At 35.1% G+C, this 19,635-nt stretch overlaps 2 protein-coding genes across 4 annotated transcripts; one reads left to right on the top strand and one right to left on the bottom strand.

Annotated features, from left to right (window-relative positions):
* The first annotated feature begins 574 nt into the window (after positions 1-574).
* On the top strand, positions 575-13,940 carry vsg (visgun). The gene is made up of 3 exons (XM_074098796.1): positions 575-732; positions 12,178-12,547; positions 13,743-13,940. Exons 1-3 carry the CDS (start codon positions 663-665, stop codon positions 13,858-13,860), a joined length of 558 nt encoding a protein of 185 aa, XP_073954897.1. The 5' UTR covers positions 575-662; the 3' UTR covers positions 13,861-13,940.
* A 2,038-nt stretch (positions 13,941-15,978) lies between these two features.
* Positions 15,979-18,912, bottom strand: mus81 (mus81 structure-specific endonuclease subunit). Of its 3 annotated transcripts, none has more exons than XM_074098792.1 (4): positions 18,870-18,912; positions 17,735-18,761; positions 16,655-17,081; positions 15,979-16,460 (listed from the first exon to the last, which is right to left on the bottom strand). In XM_074098792.1, the coding sequence occupies exons 2-4, from the start codon at positions 18,754-18,756 to the stop codon at positions 16,122-16,124; spliced, it is 1,788 nt and encodes a 595-aa protein (XP_073954893.1). In that variant the 5' UTR covers positions 18,757-18,761; positions 18,870-18,912; the 3' UTR covers positions 15,979-16,121. The 3 variants fall into 3 exon arrangements, with proteins under 3 accessions (XP_073954893.1, XP_073954896.1, XP_073954894.1); XM_074098795.1 differs by lacking the exon at positions 18,870-18,912 and having other exon boundaries at positions 17,735-17,895; positions 18,555-18,615; XM_074098793.1 differs by lacking the exon at positions 18,870-18,912 and having other exon boundaries at positions 17,735-17,895; positions 18,249-18,335.
* Between the last annotated feature and the right edge of the window lie 723 nt (positions 18,913-19,635).

The raw sequence follows: 19,635 nt of genomic DNA, 5'->3' as shown, positions 1-19,635 counted from the left end.
CTGGGTTATACCGAATATTAGATAAATTTTATTACTGAAGTAAGATATACTGAGTATTATAACTAAATCTTTAGTATTTGAGTACTTATAGTTTAAAACAGTTGATTGTTTGTCGATTTTATTGCATGTTTTTATAGTATCATTATTTAATATTCAAGTATTTTACCATTAAGTGGCGTATTTAATACAGTGCCCAAACCTCCCATTAAGGTGCCCAAACCACCCGACCATTGGGAGGTTTGGGCACTTTTGACAGTGTTTAGAAAAACTCTTGCAATTTTAAGACTGATTGTATAATTGTATACGTTCTTCGTGATAATTGAAGCCAAATATATGTGCTACTAATATATGAAGTAAAAAGTTGATTTTGTTAAAAAATAGCACTTTTATTACGACTTAAGTAAAAAAGTGCCCAATGCTCCCCTATCTCCCCTAGTTCAGCTATTAGTTTATTAATAATTCGCATTTATTTGCTTTTTTATTTTAAAAAAATTGTATAAAAATAATACAAGGGCCTAATTTAGGGTAATTTCGAGTAGCTTAAGGGTAAAAAAATATCTGAGGTGGCAACACTGGATGTAGGATTCTTCCTGCAACGCGAAAGTGTAGCGTAATATAGAATTGTTTTATAAATAATAAAAATAATTAGCAACGATTTCAATATGAAGAAAGTAATTTTCGTTTGCTTGCTGACCTTATCCGTCTGCCTCAGCCAGCCAGCCGGAGAACAAGGTGAGTAAATATTAAATTAAACTAACTGGTAATGGCATCGGTAAATTGCGTTTGATCAGATTCACAACGAAATACCTATCACGACAAATTAATTGTTATTTTTTTCTGTACCTATGCTATTAGTAAATAACATAAAATTTATGTAGATCGAAGACTTGTAACTCTCTGTGTTGTTAAGTTCTTGAAACAGCCATTTTCTATGTGTATTTAAATTGCCATAACATTTCTTTCTCTTCCGCGGCGTCGTGATTGCATGTTAATCAGCAAAACAGGTTGCGACAGAATTAGTAAAAAACTAGTAGGTAATTGACGTAAGCAAATTTTTTGAACTTAGGTCTATTTATTTTAAATAGCCTACAAATTTCTTTTATGGCAAAGACGGTAAAAATATTTATACGTAGACTTATTACGTACTTAGGTATTCCCCGCGCGCTTGATCTGTATGATCTATGACCTTTAGAGACTAAATTCAATTGGCGAGGTTATCTTTCATTACTCCTTACCAAACAAAAGTTTTTTTACATCCAGCTATCTTGAATATTGTCTTTTAACATTGAAATACACTAGTCATTAGAACGTAATAGTAATCTCTTTATTTTCCTGTTATCTAACACAAGAAAAAGTAAATATATAGCCATTTAAATATTGTGAAACAGTTATATATCTCAGAACAAAATCTAGCCCAAAGTAAAGAAAGCTTGTACCATGAGTATTTAGAAATTAATGAACATAGGTACACATACCAATGTGGTCACAGAAGAAATGGTATGCATGCCAGTTGCAGCAAAAATTGGACACATCACTAGTCATTGACAGGTTTTATTTTCGTCCATGCAATGACTAAATCAAAAGTTTGATGGCATGCCATGGTCAGATCATTGTTTTTATAAAAAATACCATGTTCAGCATGAAAAGTTTTCCATCCCTGACATGAACAAATAGATGATACTGATACACTTAAATACATGCTCAAGGATCAAATTCCAATCACTATTCATCATATAAATGCCTGTCTTTACTGGCACTTTGCATTATGGCTTGATTTATTTACATATTGGGATACTCCCACTGGGCCCACGGTAGTATCTCACGGTAGTGGTCAAGTTTAACATGCCAGGAACCTAAAATGAATCATCATATCAGCCATAGGATTTCCTACTCTGCACTGCCAATCCAGTCTCCATTCAAGAACTTTTCTGCCTCAATGGCCATCTGCTCTCCATGCTATATGGCCTACCTATTGCCAGATAATTTTCTTAGTTATGTTGGTAAAATGAAGCTTAACAAATTAAATAAGTAGTTTGTTACCTCCAGTTTATTTATTATTCAAACTATCTACTATTGTGTCCAGTCAACACTTGATCATGTCAGTAAACATTAGTATCACTGAACCTGATAGGTATTTTAATATACAATAACATGTATGCATGTGTTGATAAGTTTCATTTACCTCACTGGTGAAGTCCATCACCAAACCACATAATTGTAGCAAGTCTCCATAAGATAATACCATGAAATCATAAATCACTTTGACAGTGTTAACCTTCTGAGACACACCATAAATATTTTAACAAAATTTGTAGAATCTAACTGTTTTGGGAATAAATTCAAACTGGTGTGAAACAATAAAGAAATTTGATTTTGTTACATTATCGTAGGTCTGTAGGTAATTCCCTTGAACTTATTGTGTACATTCTATTGTATACATTTGGGCCACATGAAGAAGAAAAAATTAAACTGGTTTTAGTGTATGAACCCTGGATTATGGTTTTTTTAGCTGTACTAAACATCAAAAATATTTTTTCTCCAGGAAGTAAGTAGCCTTTAATTGTCTAACAAAACGTGCAAATTTCAATTTCTCTTTTCTCTTTCCTAGTTTATGTAGGGTCGGTTCTTGGGTTTGGTACCAAGACATACAGGGTTTTGAGAGCATGCAGTTTTTCATGCAATGTTAATGATGGTGTACCAGGTAGCAGAAAGGCATTTCATGGGTCATACTCATACATATTCATAATTGTTTTAATGTCCAATTAATTGTAGATAGTTGGATCTTAGGAATAATACATAAGCAATTTAAAATTATTTAATTGTATGTGTATCATTGTGAATGCATGTAAAATTTTGAAATCCCAACCTACTTTCTATCCTGGTATTGATACTTAACTAGGCAATCATACAAAGTTCTGATGAGAATAAAATAATATGGTACCATCAATCTGATCTGATGATGGAGTAGGAAGCCAGAACGGAATGTTGAGCCAGGTTCAATAATTCCTAGATCTGGAGCACAGCTTTATCTATTCTAGTTTTTACAAAAATAAATTAATTTAATATTACAGCACAGTCAATTTGGTTTAAGTACTTTTATAATTTAATTTAGTTTTTTATCACAAACCTAGAAAATTTGAGGACATTAATTTTATTATATTGCAATCAATGGCTGATTATGTCATTAACATCCAATTAAGTAAATTAATTATATTTGATTAAATGCATTGTGTAATTAAATCACAATTAAAATGTAATAACTTTCTTTTATACTCGGAACCAGCTGGAGCTTCTGCCCAACAGTGGAACACTCATAAAATGATAAAAGTTCTAATAAAAACTCTAAAGCTGTAATATCAAGTTACAGGGTTTCTTAAAGTGGGGCCGTAGCATGTGTATCAGGGGTCCGCAGTAGGTCAGTCTGTAAACATATATTTATTAGGAAATTTCCAAAAATATTTTTTGACAGGGGTCCGTGGAATTGTTTAAATTGTGAAAGTGGTCCATTGCAAAAAGTTTAAGAAACCCTGAGTTAACACTAGGCTCGCATAATTATTGTTCTCGGTTGCAGGGTAATACCTGATACTGTAACAATGATCTATGACCTACTCTACATTCGTACAGCCACCTACCTACTATGTTAATTGCACATACAGAATTATTGCCTTTTAAGCTTTGCCTGCTTATGTCATATAACAATGATACAGATTAGGTTATCTAATTGAGAGTTTGTTGAATGATTTGAGTTAAAGATTTAAGTTAACTTTGTTGATTTAGAAAATAATATTGTTTAGTTAAATAACATACTTAAGGGGGAGATATGTCATATACAGTCACTGTAGGTGGGGTACGTCGCAACTTTATTAAATAATAAAGTAGATGAAAGTAGGTAGTTGTAGATTGTGATGGCATTTTCACTTTGGTGTACAGCTACAAAGCACTGAATTTACGATTTACTTCTAAACATGTGTTTTCGTTAATATCTGGACATAATATCTATAAATACAGCTTCATCACACGAGAGATATAAACCAGTTTTTTTTTTTTTTTCCAAAAACCAGATTGTTTATTAAAAAACATGACCTACAATTTAGATTTGTGGTGTAAATTCTCTCTTGACAGTTCATTTCATTTATTTTCTTTAGTTCATTAAAAAATCTATTTATGTTGTCATTTGTGCTATGATATTTATTTGTTTTTAACCCCCGACGCAAAAGAGGGGTGTTATAAGTTTGACCGTTATGTGTGTCTGTCTGTGGCACCGTAGCATTTTAATGCTGTTTTTAGGGTTCCGGAGCCAAAATGGCAAAAAAGGAACCCTTATAGTTTCGTCAAGTCCGTCTGTCTGTCTGTCTGTCCGTCCGTATGTCACAGGCTTTTTACTCGAAAACTACAAGATGTATATCAATTAAATTTAGAGTACAGATGTCTTGTCAAAGCCGCTATTTTGTTTTGTAGTAAAATTACAAAAATAAATATTATTTATCCTACACGTAACAGAAATTGTTTTTTTTTTTTAACTCATCAACGTGTGGCACATAGTTCGACAGCTCTTTTGAAAAGATATTAAGGTTTCTCAAAAAACTTTTTTTGATTAAGTGAAGATTTCCGGAAATAATCGCTCCCAAAGTAGCAAAAATTGTGCACTTGTCCAAAAAATATGTAAAGTTAACGCTTAATAAATACTTTCAACGAAAATTAGTTTCAACATGATCGGATATACCGTTTTTGAGTTATTGCCGAAAAAGTGCGCTTCTCGACAAAAAGACGTAAGTGCCGTGAATATACGCTCTTTTTCTGGTAATAGATTTTAAGACTGTAGTAAGTGTATTTTTTCATAAATGTGGTGCATTTCTTTATAGTAATGGCTACGCAATCCTACACTGAGCATGGTCCAACATGCTCTTGGCCGGATTTTTATTAGAAAACAGGTTTTCTAGCGATGGTTCTTAGACTTTTTTCTTAAAAATCGGTTCAGCCGTTTTTGAGATATTGAACTTAATTATTTTAATCTGTTTAATTTTAAAATTAAAAAGTCATGTCTATGTTCAGTCTTGCGAGAAGTGAATGACTACTGGTTAGAAAAAGGGTTCTCAATATTTTTATAGGATCTCTTTTTATTTCGTAATTTTTTCACGACGCCTTTGAAAAAACTTTAATTTTACACTTATAGTACAGTCGAGTTCATAAACTTGTGAGCAAAATTGTGATCAAAAATATTTGATCACGACTGTTGTTAACGGCGTAGAAGCGTGTTCAGATATTTTTGATCAAATTTTTGTTCACAAGCTTATGAACTCGACCCGCGACGCCCATAGAATCGTGCCGCGACGCACAGTTTGAGAACTCTTCTAGACTTTAATAGCGCTATTATGTGATGCATGCCCCCATCAAACATAATTGCTGTTTACACTAGTTTTTTATCAGGCGCGGCCAAGGTGGTCAAAAATGTTGTAACATGCACTCTTTTCTCAAGGCACTAGAGTTCATGTTTCGATATTTTTGATCTCCTTGGGCGGCGCTCAGAAATATATGATGACGATGGCGACTGCACATTTTTTTTTTATTTTCCTTACATCATATTATGGTCAGCCTTCAGGTGCTAGGATAGCGACAATTTTTTTTCCTTACATCATATTATGGTCAGCCTACAGGTGCTAGGATAACCACCATTTTTTTTTCCTTACATCATATTATGGACAGCCTTCAGGTGCTAGGATAGCCACCATTTTTTTTCCTTACATCATATTATGGTCAGCCTTCAGGTGCTAGGATAGCCACCATTTTTTTTCCTTACATCATATTATGGACAGCCTTCAGGTGCTAGGATAGCCACCATTTTTTTTCCTTACATCATATTATGGTCAGCCTTCAGGTGCTAGGATAGCCACCATTTTTTTTTCCTTACATCATATTATGGTCATCCTTCAGGTGCTAGGATATTACAATTCTTATTGGGGTTTTTTATAATTGTTATATAAGCTAAAAAATAAATAAAAGCTAAATAAATAAATAAACTGGCCGTTTGGAGATAATTTTTTAGTCGGGACACATATTTGGTGGTGGAAATGTAAATCGATTTGGATAATTTTGGCATTTTGGATGCAAAGTATACCAATATGAAGACGTTTATAAGTTGCTTACACTTGAAATGATTTCTGCCGAGTCCTACAAAATTTAACTTATTTTTCCCAACTGTTAGTTAATCATTTTCTGCTAAGAACTGCGTTGTCATAATTTTATAAACCGTACTACATGTAATGGCTTATTTTCTTATTTTATGTAAATCGATGAAACATACATAACTTACCGTAGGCACGAAATGAAATCTGCGAGACCTATAAAATTTAAAGTTACAATCTACGAGCGACTGTAGGTATAAAGCTAAGGACTCGATAGATATTATATAGTGCTAAAGTAAGATAAAGGTTGTAAACTGTTTTTTAAATAAATGTTTTCCAACTGTTTATTTAGTCTTATTATTGGTAGTACTATGCGTATCTACATATATAAAAACCGTAATGGCACGTATGTGATTATATTCAAGCCTAGTATCGATTTAAAGCTACTATCAAAAGAGATATATAGGTTCGAAATATTATCGCAAGTCTATTTTTCTAAAGCAATGTCGTGGGTTACCTTTCACGATTAAACCGCTAAATTCATGTGCGGAATACATTTTGGAAATTTGCACGAACCTGCGGTGGGATCAATGGTACCGTGCGAAGTTCAATTCGTGCGAAGTTCCCAATCCAACGGGGAATAAAGCCCTCTTGTTCTGAGGAGGCCTGTGCCAGCAGTGGGACGTATATAGGCTGGATGATGATATGGCTTGTGGTTTTCCCCGTTTTAGTACTTATTATACATTATTTTATTTTGTAGTTTGTGAATAGATTTCATAACACGTCTCTTTGTCCGTGTGTAGTAGGAATTTTATTGAGACATTATGCGATTCGTCAGCTATTTTTTCATGCCACGACTGTTTACATAAAACAAAACATTCTGTGCATTGTTTGCTGTATACTACTGTATAGCTCACTTATTTGTATAAAATGTTAGAATTCGCGTATACAAGCATAATCTTGTTTAATTTTAGCGTTTTGACTGCAGATAAGGTTTTCGATATATTCGGACGTGTTGAAAAAATAATTTGATCAATACAACAGGAAATTATTTCAGTAGATAAAGATAACTTCCATATCTGCTGGAAGAAAAGCTTTTGGCGCTGTATTATGTCGTGCGTGCCGTTTTTTAGGGTTCCGTACTTCGAAAGGAAATAAAAATGGAACCCTTATACCTTAGAAGATCACTTTGTTATCCGACTGTCACCCTTTTTCACAGGATCACGTGGAAGTATCAAGCCGAATGAAATTTAAATCAAGTACTAGGTATGCTACCCGTTGAAAGCAATTAGAAAATCAAACTTCTAAGTCGACGCAATCACAGCCACTAAAAAAAGGTGTGTCCTAGAAGCTTGAAATTTGGTAGAAGGTATCCATCTCTTTTTTAGCACAACCAATAAGAAAAGTTTGAATATGTTATTTTTTGTCTGTCTGCTGTCTACTACTGCGTAAATTTGCGGGTCTCATATCATAACACTGGATTTTCATACAAACCTACAAATTTGTACGGAACCCTCGGTGCGTGAGTCCGACGCACACTGGGCCGGAGTTTATTGATACCCGAGTTTGACCGCTGCGTGTGTCTGTCTGTGGCACCGTAAACGGGTGAACGCGGGATGCGGTTTTTTTCCTATTTATTAAAATTTTAAGAGAAATCATGATACTTATGGTCTTGATGGCGCAGCGGATGATAACTAAAAGTAAATGTAAAGAAACATGTATTGAGCTCGCATCATTTCCTATTCTATTCAAGGTCTGGCTGAAAGACAATGGCTTGACACTTTTGATATTTTGTGCCAAAAAAACGAATACGCACCTGTACCTATTTCTTGTACTACTGAACAGAGTAAAAAAATCTTTCTATAGAAATGACAAATTGCCCGCGGGACCGCAAACAATTTACGTAGAAGTAATGTAAGTGGAGGTAAGCAGGGGTCGCCAAATATTTTACAGACCCATGGGGGTCACGTCCGCAAAAAGTTTGAAAAACACTGCTGTAGAGCTGACAGCAAATCGGCTCCACTGCTAAAATGTTTCGTATGATATAAATGTTAAAATCAGGCGTAAATAATGTTGTGCAAACTACAAGAATATTCGCAAAAAAAACGAAACAAGCACATTCTGCGCTGCAAGACTGACCTTGCAAACTTTTTATCGGCTCGTGAGAGAACTGGATATTAAGGCGCGATCAGTATGCAAGCAACAGGCGCAGGCACCATTTGAATTAATAACATGTTATTAACATTCTGTTATACTCTGATACGTACAGTTTCCTGATTAAAATTTTGTACGATGTTCATTGAACCTAGGTTTAGCCATTTGTTTATATTATTTATCAATTTGAAAGATCTATGTAACTTCCAACAACAACATACTTTTATTGGGTGTATAAGTTTGAATTCAATTTTCTCTTAATCACCTTCATGCATGTTTCTTACATGGTTCGATAGCTAAATATAATATGTAGATTATGAGGATATCAATAACTCTATACCGACAACAAGGTACCTTTTCCGAGATAACGCCACAAATATACTTATAGAACCATAAATATACATCCTTAAGAACTTTCATCCCCATATGTTCAAGTAAATAGGTCGAAATGTGAAAGCGCCGGAACAAATGTTTTTTAGGGTTACGTAGCTCAAAAGGAAAAAATTAAACCCTTATAGGATCACTTTGCTGTCCGTCCGTCCGTCTGTCTGTCAAGACCCTTTATCTCGTAAACGCGCGGAGTATCGGTATCAAGTTGAAATTGAAACCGTAAACTTAGGTCAACAGTCCCGAAAGCTGTGAAAAAAATCAAACTTGGGCAATAAAAAGCTACAGTCATTAAAAAAGTGTTTCCATGTAAATCGCCTTAACAGCAAAAGTAATAGGGTACTTCCGGCTGTCATGGAAACTTGGAATTTTGCATAAAGGTAGCTCTTATAGCACAATAAATAAGAAAAATCTGAAAATTATAACGAAAATACAAACAGACATGGATGCACAGAAAAACCAGAAAAAGAGACCAGCGCTAAGAATCGAACCCAGGTCCTCAGCAATCCGTGCTGCGTGCTATAACCCCTACACCACCGATGGACAGGAATCTAGACACGAATTTTCCCTACTTATGCATACATATCTCAGGTTGCTTATTTCTACTACGCTACTTTTCGATATGGTTTCACGGGATACCCGTAAAAGTAACAAATTTCGAGTTAAAATAAAAAACAAAATAATACAAAAAGACTCCAAAAAATCAATCATGAAAATTATAATTTTTCATGTCTGTCTATGTCAATAAGCCACGTAAAATGACCCCACATTGCGTACATTTTGCTCGAGCTTAGAAGGCTCTGCTAACACTGCATCATCCCCTCTGCTAACATCACCTCACAGGTAAAATTTTCAAAAACGCTTGAACAAATATCTATTTATCTCTTACCACGTGCCCAAATGCCAAGTTTCATAAAGAACCATCGATTTATCTTCGACAATGACGATCTTCCATATAAACTTTCATCCCCTATTTCACCCCCTCACAGGAAGAATTAAAAAAAACGCGCGAATAAATATCTATTTATCTCTTATCACGTGCCCAAATGCCAAGTTTCATAAAGAACCATCGATTTATCTTCGACAATGACGATCTTCCATATAAACTTTCATCCCCTAGTTCACCCCCTCACAGAAAGAATTTTAAAAACCGCGCGAAAAAATATCTGTTCACTTCTTATCACGTGTCGAAATGGCAAGTTTAATAAAGATTCATCGATTTATCTTCGATAATGACGACCTTCCATATGAATTTTCATCCCCTTTTTTACCCCCTCACAGGTCGAATTTTCAAAAAAGCTCAAATCAATCGATTTATTTCTTATTAAGTGCCTAAATGCCTTTTTCATGGTTTTATCTTCGACAGCGATGAACTTGTACCATATAAACTTTCATCCTCTATTTCAACCCCTTAAATCATCTTTTTCGCGATAAAAGATAGCCTATGTTCTTTCCCAAGGTCTATTCTATCTCTGTACCAAATTTTATCCAAATCAGTTCAGCGGTTTAGGCGTGAAAGCGTAACAGACAGAGTTACTTTCGCATTTATAATATTATATAAGTACTAGCTTTTACCCGCGGCTTCGCACGCGTAAACTATTCGGTGTGGTAACTGCAATTGAAATTTTCGGGATTTTACAAAATTCCCCTGGAAATTTCCAATATTTATATCGTGTTCTTCATTGAGGTTGTGTTGTGAATAACTGTACAAAATTCAAGACTCTAAACCCAGTGCTGAAGTTTCAAATTTTTTCCCTATCCAAATTCAAATTCAAATCATTTATTCAGTAAATAGGCCGCGATGGGCACTTTTACACCTCATTTTTAAACTACCAGTGCTTTCGGAAAGACCATCATTGTCAAGAAGAATGCGCCGCAAGAAACTTGGCAGAAAGTCATTTTTTCAAAATAAAATAATTACAAATAAAATACTTAAAAACTACAGTATAAAATTAAAGAAAAAAATACGAAATAATAATAATAATAATACAGGGATGTATGGGGGTCCCTTAGTTACAAAACTATACCGTGGGAATATCGAGATAAAAATTAGCCTGTGTGTTATTCCAGAGGTCCAGCTACCTACATACCATAATTCATGGCTCTAAACCCAGTGGTTGTTATTTCGAGATTTTATCCCTAGGTATCCCGTGGGAATATTGAGTCAAAAAGTCCCTTACGTGTTATTCCAGACGTCCAGTTACCTACATACCAAATTTCATGACTCTAAGCGCAGCGGTTATTATTTCTAGATTTTATCCCTATCCCGGGGGAATATCGGGATATAAATTAGCCTATGTGTTATTCCAGAGGTCCAGCTACCTACATACCATAATTCATGGCTCTAAACCCAGTGGTTGTTATTTAAAGATTTTATCCCTAGGTATCCCGTGGGAATATCGGGTCAAAAACTCATCTATCTGTTATTCCAAATGTCCAACTACCTACATACCAAATTTTATGACTCTAAGCCTAGAGGTTGTTATTTTGAGATTTTATCCCTATCCCGTGGGAATATCGGAATAAAAAGTATCCTATGTTTTAATCCAGGTTATAAACTAACTTTCCGCCAAATCCGTCCAGCCGTTTAAGCGTGAAGAAGTAACAAACATACTCACTCACTCACTCACAAACTTTCACATTTATAATATTAGTAGGATTATAAGTATATAAGTATAATAAGTAAATAAGTATGGATTGTGGATGTACCCGTGGATGTAATTCAATTAGGTTTTTTAATTAGAATCTGCAAATTATTAGCTTTAATTTGATACCCATATTGTTGCAATTCAAAATATTTATTTTTAATTCCTCCGACATATTTATTCGTGAACGCCTGAAATAGTACATATCTTATGTCACTCCGTCAGTTATGACGAATGTAATGATACCGATACCTCGTATGCTAAGGTTTGTTAGATCAATTTCCCAGAATCGTTATTTCCGCGAGCAAAATTTCCGTTCGCATTTTTTTTCCAAATACTTTTTTTCCCAATATGCTTTTTTACTGAATCTTATTTTCACAATGGCGTTTTTTTTTTTTCAAACAGAATCGACACAGAAACATAGGTAGGCTTAGGTTATGTTAGTTTGCATCGGCCGAAGGGCCAAAACTACGCAAAAGTAGGAGCTCTGCGTGAGCGGAGCTCCGTCGATACTGTGTCTGTGTCGATTCTGATTGGAAAAAAGGCTACTGTGAAAATAAGCTTCAGTAAAACGACCATAGTAGGAAAAAAAAACATTCGGGAAAAATGCGAACGGATATTTAGCTTCTAGGAAATTGATCTAACAAATCGTTTTTATTGAGGTTTTTATAAAAGACTCGAGAACCCGAGAAAACTCAAGAAATTAGCCTTGAGAATACTCGAAACTCCAGAAAAAAAAACGGTCGAGAAACCAGAAACCCTATCACGCAACCTTTTATTCTAGAATAGACGCTTCGATAGATAGTATGGAACTTTTCTATGTCATCTGCAATTCTTAACATATCATATCATATTGTTTTTTTTTTCAGGGGCAACATCTCCAACATCACCAGCGGGCAGCGTGACCCAAGCAGCCCCAGCAGCGCCAGGCGGCGCCCCAACGACTGCAGGTGGCCCAACTCAAGCACCCGCCGGCGGAAATCCAACGCAACCGCCGACTATCTCCACAACCGTCAATACGACTTTGCCGACAACGAAACCCACGGAACCAACGAAACCGACTTCTGAAGCCGCACCCCCAGCCACCACTGTACCGACTAAACCGACCAAAGCCAATGATATCACTACAGCGGCGCCTACCTCACCTGTGACTGGCGTGCCTATTAATGGAACTACTACCAGCACCCAAAAGCCAACAACTCCCAAAGCTACTGCTGTGCCTACTCTCCAGGCTAGAGGGTAAGTTGGATTCATTTAGTGTAATTGCTCTATATCTGTGTTACCTGCCCTTGCATCATGTCATATAGACATTAGTATTAGCGACCCGCCCCGATTTCGCTGAGGTGCAACTTAAAGGTAGACTTACGACTAGAGCGGCTCTATCGCAACGTATCGAATGATACTTTTGCATAATCATAACTTTGCATAATTATCAGTTCGAATAATAGTCATTTCTCAGAACATTAAATAGCAGAAAACTTTTATCGCCGAATATACATCTGCAGAATATTAAATAGCAGAACATTAGTATCGTCGATTTTTATATGGCATAATGGCATAGCAAAATACTAGTTTGGTTTGGACTATTGTTTGGATAATTACACCTAAATTGTATTGTAGTATCGTAAGTTTTTTTCATTGTACTTGGTGGTGGAGAAATCAAATAAACTTCTTAAACTTCTCTCTTAAAATTGTATTTTCACGGAATTTTAAATAGCGCTGACTAACATGGCCTAATGACAAAGTTAAAGGAACTAACGGCTACCATAAGAATGGGTTAAAGTTAAAGTAAGGCCAGCAAAGTACGCGTGCTGTAACAGCAGCAGGCAAAGCGCCAGAACAGAATAGCAGCTACTACAAGTGGTTAGATTAGAACTGCGACCACAACAGCGCGCGAGCCGAGCGAGCGAAGCGAGCGTGCCGCGGCAGCGGCCGGCGAAGCGCCAGAATCTTACTGCTGCCAACAACGCTAGGGTGTATTTAACGCTTCAACATTATACTGAGCCAAAGTCAGATTCCAGAAGAGAAAAACCAATCTTAATCATCTAACCTTGACGCGAACCCCCTACCGTCGAATAGCGAACCCCTAGGGGTTCGCGTACCCCACTTTGAGTAACCCTGGACTAGTCGGCACATCTCTATCTCTATGTGATAATTTGTGGCTGTACGGACAGATATTGGAAAACTGTACTGTAATGGTAACGGCACAGTCACGTTGAGTAAAAATTTTTGAACAAAAGTACAAAAACATTGAAGGAACTTTTGTCGATCGTGTGGCATTTGTTTGGTAAACAACAGTTTGTGTGTTATGTTTTGGCAAAACTTGAAAGTGAATTAATTCAACCCAATTTAACTGACTATGATGCAATAATATCGTACCTTAAAAGCGTGTACGGAACTTGTATTTAACACAAATGAATATTTTTATTTTCAGATTCGATGGTGCAAGCTTCGTAGGTGGCATTATTCTAACCCTCGGTCTTATTGCAATCGGATTCATGGGCTTCAAATACTACAAAGCCCAGACTGAAAGGAACTATCATACTCTCTAAGCTAAGTATGTTCGCTTCACTTTGTCTACGTAAGTGCACCTAAACTTTGTTTTTTTTTTTCACAGCAATTGATACAGTGATTTTATGTTTTTCAACACTGAGTGAGTACCACAAGTACATCTCCAGGATACAGGGTTATTTAAAAATTGGGATTTAACAAGTTCATGTTCGGTGAATGGTCATTTAGTTTGTAGTTATTATCTTGCAATTTGTTAGTCAAAATCTTATGGTAATCTTATGTATGCCACTGATATTATTTTTAATATTCCTAGTTTTAAGTATATTTGGCATTTATTTCACATTTTTTTATTATAATTTCCGATTTGTTGTAACAGCTGCTTTGTTTTATGTGAAACTTAGGGGCTGTTTCACCATCCATTGATTAGTGTTAACTGACGGTTAAAATTGATGCCTTCTCTATTTGTTTTGTTCGAATAGACGGAGACGGCATCACATTTAACCGTCAGTTAACACTAATCAATGGATGGTGAAACAGCCCCTTACTCTTCAATTACTTAAGTTTGAGTATATGAATATACCGAGACGCATACTAAATATTTTGTAAATTTTATCAAAAGTTAAAAATTGAGTCAATGTTTATAAAATGCTTATTCTAAATTTTTATTTAACTGTGCCATGGTCTCGTTTCAATAGCTACTTACAGCATGTAAATGTTAATCTGCATTGATTTCACAATCGTTCTTTCACATTTAAACAGTTTTAGTTGTTAATAGAGATATTATTATTGTTAAGTATAACTATAAGGTAACGCAATGTGATGATGAAAATAAGGGTCTAAAATATTAGCTTTTTTGGTTTGACACATTAAAAAGGAATCTCGTGCGATATTAATTCTACAGCAATTAAACGTAAAATAAAAAAAAATGGCTTAGATAAACCTAAAATGACAGTTTTCTATGAAACAAAACAAAGTTTCTGTGGTAACATGGGGAATGTTTAGCTGTAATACGGACTGATTTTTTTCACTAAACATTGACTCCAAGAGTCACATAGCAAGTGTTAGTGGCATAGCTTTCTCATGAGGGTATGAGACATTGCACACAGAAATCTTTATCATTCATTTATATGTGACATTAACAAAACAAGAGTCACAACCCGTATCTAGCTAGATAGTGCAATAAACTCTGTGTGTATTGTCTTTAATTAAGCTTTACTTATCTCAACATTTTGTATACATAAGTGTGTCGTATATCAAGCTACATTGTCAAAAAGGTCAATGCTGGATCTATCTATAATGAATCTCTTTTAAAATTAACAGAACTTAATTTGTGTCAAACCAATTGTATATTTTGATTTTGTAATTTTGCATGCTTATATTTTGAACTGGATAAAGATGATTCCATCCAAAAGTGCTCTTAATTGATCTGAAATATTTATGTATATTCTGAAGCTTTACAAACAACTAAAAGGATCTGTCATCTAAACTACTTCTATCAGCTAATGTCACAGTCAATAGTTATGAATAAATTTATATACCATTACCATTGTTTTATTTCTTTCGACATACATATTGATTGACCTAAAGAAATGTTTGGTCTAATGATCGTTCTACATAATTGCGGTAGTTTTAAAAGATGTAAGATAAAACTTGAGTTGAGTTATCAAATCCCTCTGATTTAACGGCTGGTTAGACCATGTATAGGTAGTGCCACGAGAGTTGAAGTGAGTGATTACACATACACACAGCTACATGAAGAACTGATTGCATAAAAGGATAACGAATGACATGAGTGAGTAAATGTGAAAATACCGCTGTCATTAGGTACATGACATCAAAGCAGGCCCCCAGTAATTCAAAAAAAGTTGCCAAATGTAAGTAAAGCAACCAAACCAGTCCTAAGTCTTTGACTTGACTTGCTTGATCGATCATTCCCCTACGTCGAAACCGAAACTCAAATGAATTCACCAATTCCAATAAACACCTACAATTCATACTTTTCTCATTCTCCATATGAACTGAACCCCCACCCCCCTAGGCCATCGACTGGCGACGCCCTTGACATGTTCTTGTGTGCGTCACTTCAACTCTGGTATCACCTCCCTAAGGGGTCGCCAAATATTGTTTCGGGCCGAAATACGCCAAGAAAAAGATCGAAAAACACTTGTCAAAGTAGACGTAGACCATGAGAGATATTTTTATTTACAGCTGGATAAATTATAATTTCAACAATCGTTAAAACTACATTTTACGCTAGACGGGGGACACCGACACTCCTTCACAAGTAGGAAAAAAAAAACAATCAGGCTAGGTTTGTATTGGAGAAAAGGTGATAGACTGATTTACTTACAGTGGGACCAACATTTCGGTTCAGATCACCATACTTTAAATTAGCTAGCAAGAATTCTCCTTCTTTTTTATCACATTCCTCGTAAGCCTCTATCAATGAGCGTGGAGTTTTGTAACACTCCGTGATTGCCAATGCTTTTTCAACTGATACACCTTTCAGTTGAAGTAGCAGTTTGATGAAAGTTTCCGTAACAGTTAGAGGTTTGGTTTTCCTAGATGCGCTGTTCACAAATGAGAACGTCATCAGCTCACCCCCTTTTGATTCTCTGCTGTAGCCTGTTAAATTTTTGTCCTGTAAAAATAATAGCTACATCAATGTCAGGATTGATAATGGTAATACTAGCAAGAAAACAGGAGAAGAGGGGGTCCAATTTTTTTTGGTATAAGTTAAACCATTTAAATATCATAATACTTGTACTTTTACTGTAGGTACAGTTTTTATAGAGTCAAATATTCCCACAGACCCAATTACTCAGTGGAACATACCTTATACTCTGTAGTCAGTCTTTTAGTCATTATTGCCAAAAACCTAGCAGAGTTCTTCAAGGAATCAGTCTCATGAACTTTGAAATTATCTTGCACTCTTGTATTTTGTAGAGCTTGCATGAGTGACTGAATAGGCAAGCCTACATGCTTATTGCCCCCATAATTTTCGACCAAATAAATAACATTCTCCAAACCAGACTTTCGCAATCTAAATTTCTGCTCATGAAATCTTCCATCCTTAATACTAGCTCCTAAATCATCCATCCGTTTTCTTTCCACAACATATGGAAGTACAATTTCCTGATCAGTTTTGGTTTTGTGCTGTGCGACCCACATGAAATCTCCTACTTTCAAACTTCTGTATTCATGTTTCAGGTCGGGATATTTATTGAATTGGACAACTGTGGGATCGTTTTTCTTTGATGGTCTGAAAATTAGAATTTTTAATACACATTTGAAAACTTGTAAAAAAAATATATTTCCTTCTTACTTGACACTAGGTTTTTTTTCGGATTATAGGAAGTGTAGATGGAGGAGGCTTATGTCCTACAGCTGACAATGAAGTGAAGATTAGAGTAGTAGACTGGTATTTAATTAATTTTTTTTAGACTGCATAAAATTAAAATATTTTAGGAAAGTATGACAGCAATACCATTTAGAAATAAGACAAAATGTTCCCGCTTTTGCTGCTACTAATGACTTGAGGCTGTATTGCCTAACATGCAGGCATTCCCATTTTGTATTCATCATCTCTTTTTACCCTCAATACAAGTAAATACCGTTTCACATGCTAGATGTTAAGTATGGCCTTTGATCTGTCTTCTAAAACTGCATAATACAACTGCAACTGCAACCCCAATGCAGAAACCAATAACTTTAGGTGAAAATAAGAAATTGGTTAAGTGATGTTGCTGTCAAGAATTCATGTGGTAGTGGTTGATTATGAAAATCAATTGTGACAAACAAAAAAGTTGAAGAGGAACTGTTTTTTATTTTTCATTTTTAAAACAACATATTTTTCACTGAGGATAGGTTAATGAAAGGATTTTTTATTTATAAACTAAAAATCTATATACATACCCACTGGTTTCACATTTGTCTATCAGCAAAATGACATCAAAAGAGCCTGCTGGCATTTCAACCACAAGAACATCCAAACATGATACTTCAGGCATGGGTGATTCTCTCATTTCTGATGTTCCTGGCCTATCCAATTCTAATTGAATATCTGGCACATTTCTCTGAGGACAAACATTGTTGAAAATAATATCATTTGCAGTTGGCACACTGGCTGATTCCTTTAAAAGTTGTTTTGCAATTAAAACTCCTTGGTCAGTTAAGGAATATTCAACTTTTTTATTTTTTTTCTTACTGACCAGCCCTTTAGTTACAAGTCTTGTCATGTTAGACCAAGCTGTGTAAAAAGAGTCTGGCTTTCGTCTTGTGAAAGACTCTTCACTGTGTTTCTGAGCTTTTTCAATTAACTCTTCCTTTTTTAAAGCTGGATTATGAGGATTTGCATTACAATTTTCAAGTAATGCCACTAAGATAGCATAACCCCCAGATCTCACAGCTGGTCTGTATGTAGTCCTACCTTTGGATTTTCTATTAGAAGCTTTACTTGCTGAAGGTTCTGGATTGTTCAAATTGTTCTGCAAGTCAACATTTTCCTGGTTTTCTGTGCTTAGATCTGTTTTGCTAGAACTCTGTGAATCATTACAATGACCAGGATTATAATTTGGTGAACAGTGAAGGCCAGAATCATTCCTTTGAGGGCTGTCTAGGTCCAGATCATAGGTTTCTGTATCAGAACCGGAAGGGTCATTTGTGAGCAAATTCTTATTGTAATTATATACTTCTAAACGCTTATCTAAGTATGCACATATTTTTTTATCAAAACCTTTAAGAATTGCACATTCAGCTCCACTTTGCAGAGGTAATGGATATTTAGATAGAGATGTCAATGCTTCTTTAAGGACTGACTCGAAGTTACTCTTTTTTTCGACCGCTTCTTCAAACAGTTCTTGGAGCCAAGTGCTGAAAAGAGGATTCGGTTTCGTATGTCTGAATGTGATCCTGCTTCCTTCAGGTAAAGCGCTCATCTTAGCTAGAAAAATAAAATACGGTAAGTAAATACTTAATTTTCTTATTTATATTTATTTTGTATATCTTTCATGGTAATAATAACATTCGTTCAAACAAACAACAAACTAACTATTCAAATTGTTATAATCTTGTCTTGACTTTGGCTGTTTGGCTGTCATTCATCCACTCAAATTGTCAATGTCAACGTCAACACAACAGGCTGTCTGGGTTGATATTTCAAAATGTATTATCTTAAAACCCTAAAAATGCATTTAAATCAGTGTGTAAGTTGTGATATAAAATTAAATTAAATAAAACTAAATGCAAAAAATATCTTAAGTTAAAGACCGCTACCGTTTTTATGTCATAATATACATTTTGAGTGTTCTATTTTGAACAAGACAAAAGTATGAGTATCCAACTTTTCGAACGAATAGCTTTTTACCCCACCCATCCTTGCCTATATAGGGGTGTTCACTTTGAAAAAAACATCGATGTTTTTTTCGATTCCATAAATCGAAACTGTACATCTATGTTTTTCGATGTATCGGATGAAAACATCGGTGTTTTATAAGCATCGAGTACTTTTTCTAACATTATATTACAAAGCTGTAGTTTCATGTGAAAAGTGGTACATCTCAAAGCAGTTTTTTTTTTCAGTGAAAATTTACGTATAAGACGGTTATGAAAAGAGCCAAAGCCAATATTTTATTAAAGTTTAGATTTTTTATCTTTCATAAAATGATAGATCTAACTCCTTTCATAATCTGTAAGTACATACTAAACCATTCACTTTGAAAAGATGACCTGTTTTAAGATGTACATTATTACAAATTTGAGTGGTCAGCTTGAGTTTTTGTGAAATTAACTGGTTATCATCGATTCGATGTTTCATG

This window comes from Choristoneura fumiferana, chromosome 16 (assembly GCF_025370935.1).
Source record: "Choristoneura fumiferana chromosome 16, NRCan_CFum_1, whole genome shotgun sequence".
Classification (NCBI taxonomy): domain Eukaryota; kingdom Metazoa; phylum Arthropoda; class Insecta; order Lepidoptera; family Tortricidae; genus Choristoneura; species Choristoneura fumiferana.
This window is presented reverse-complemented; position numbering and strand designations above follow the sequence as displayed.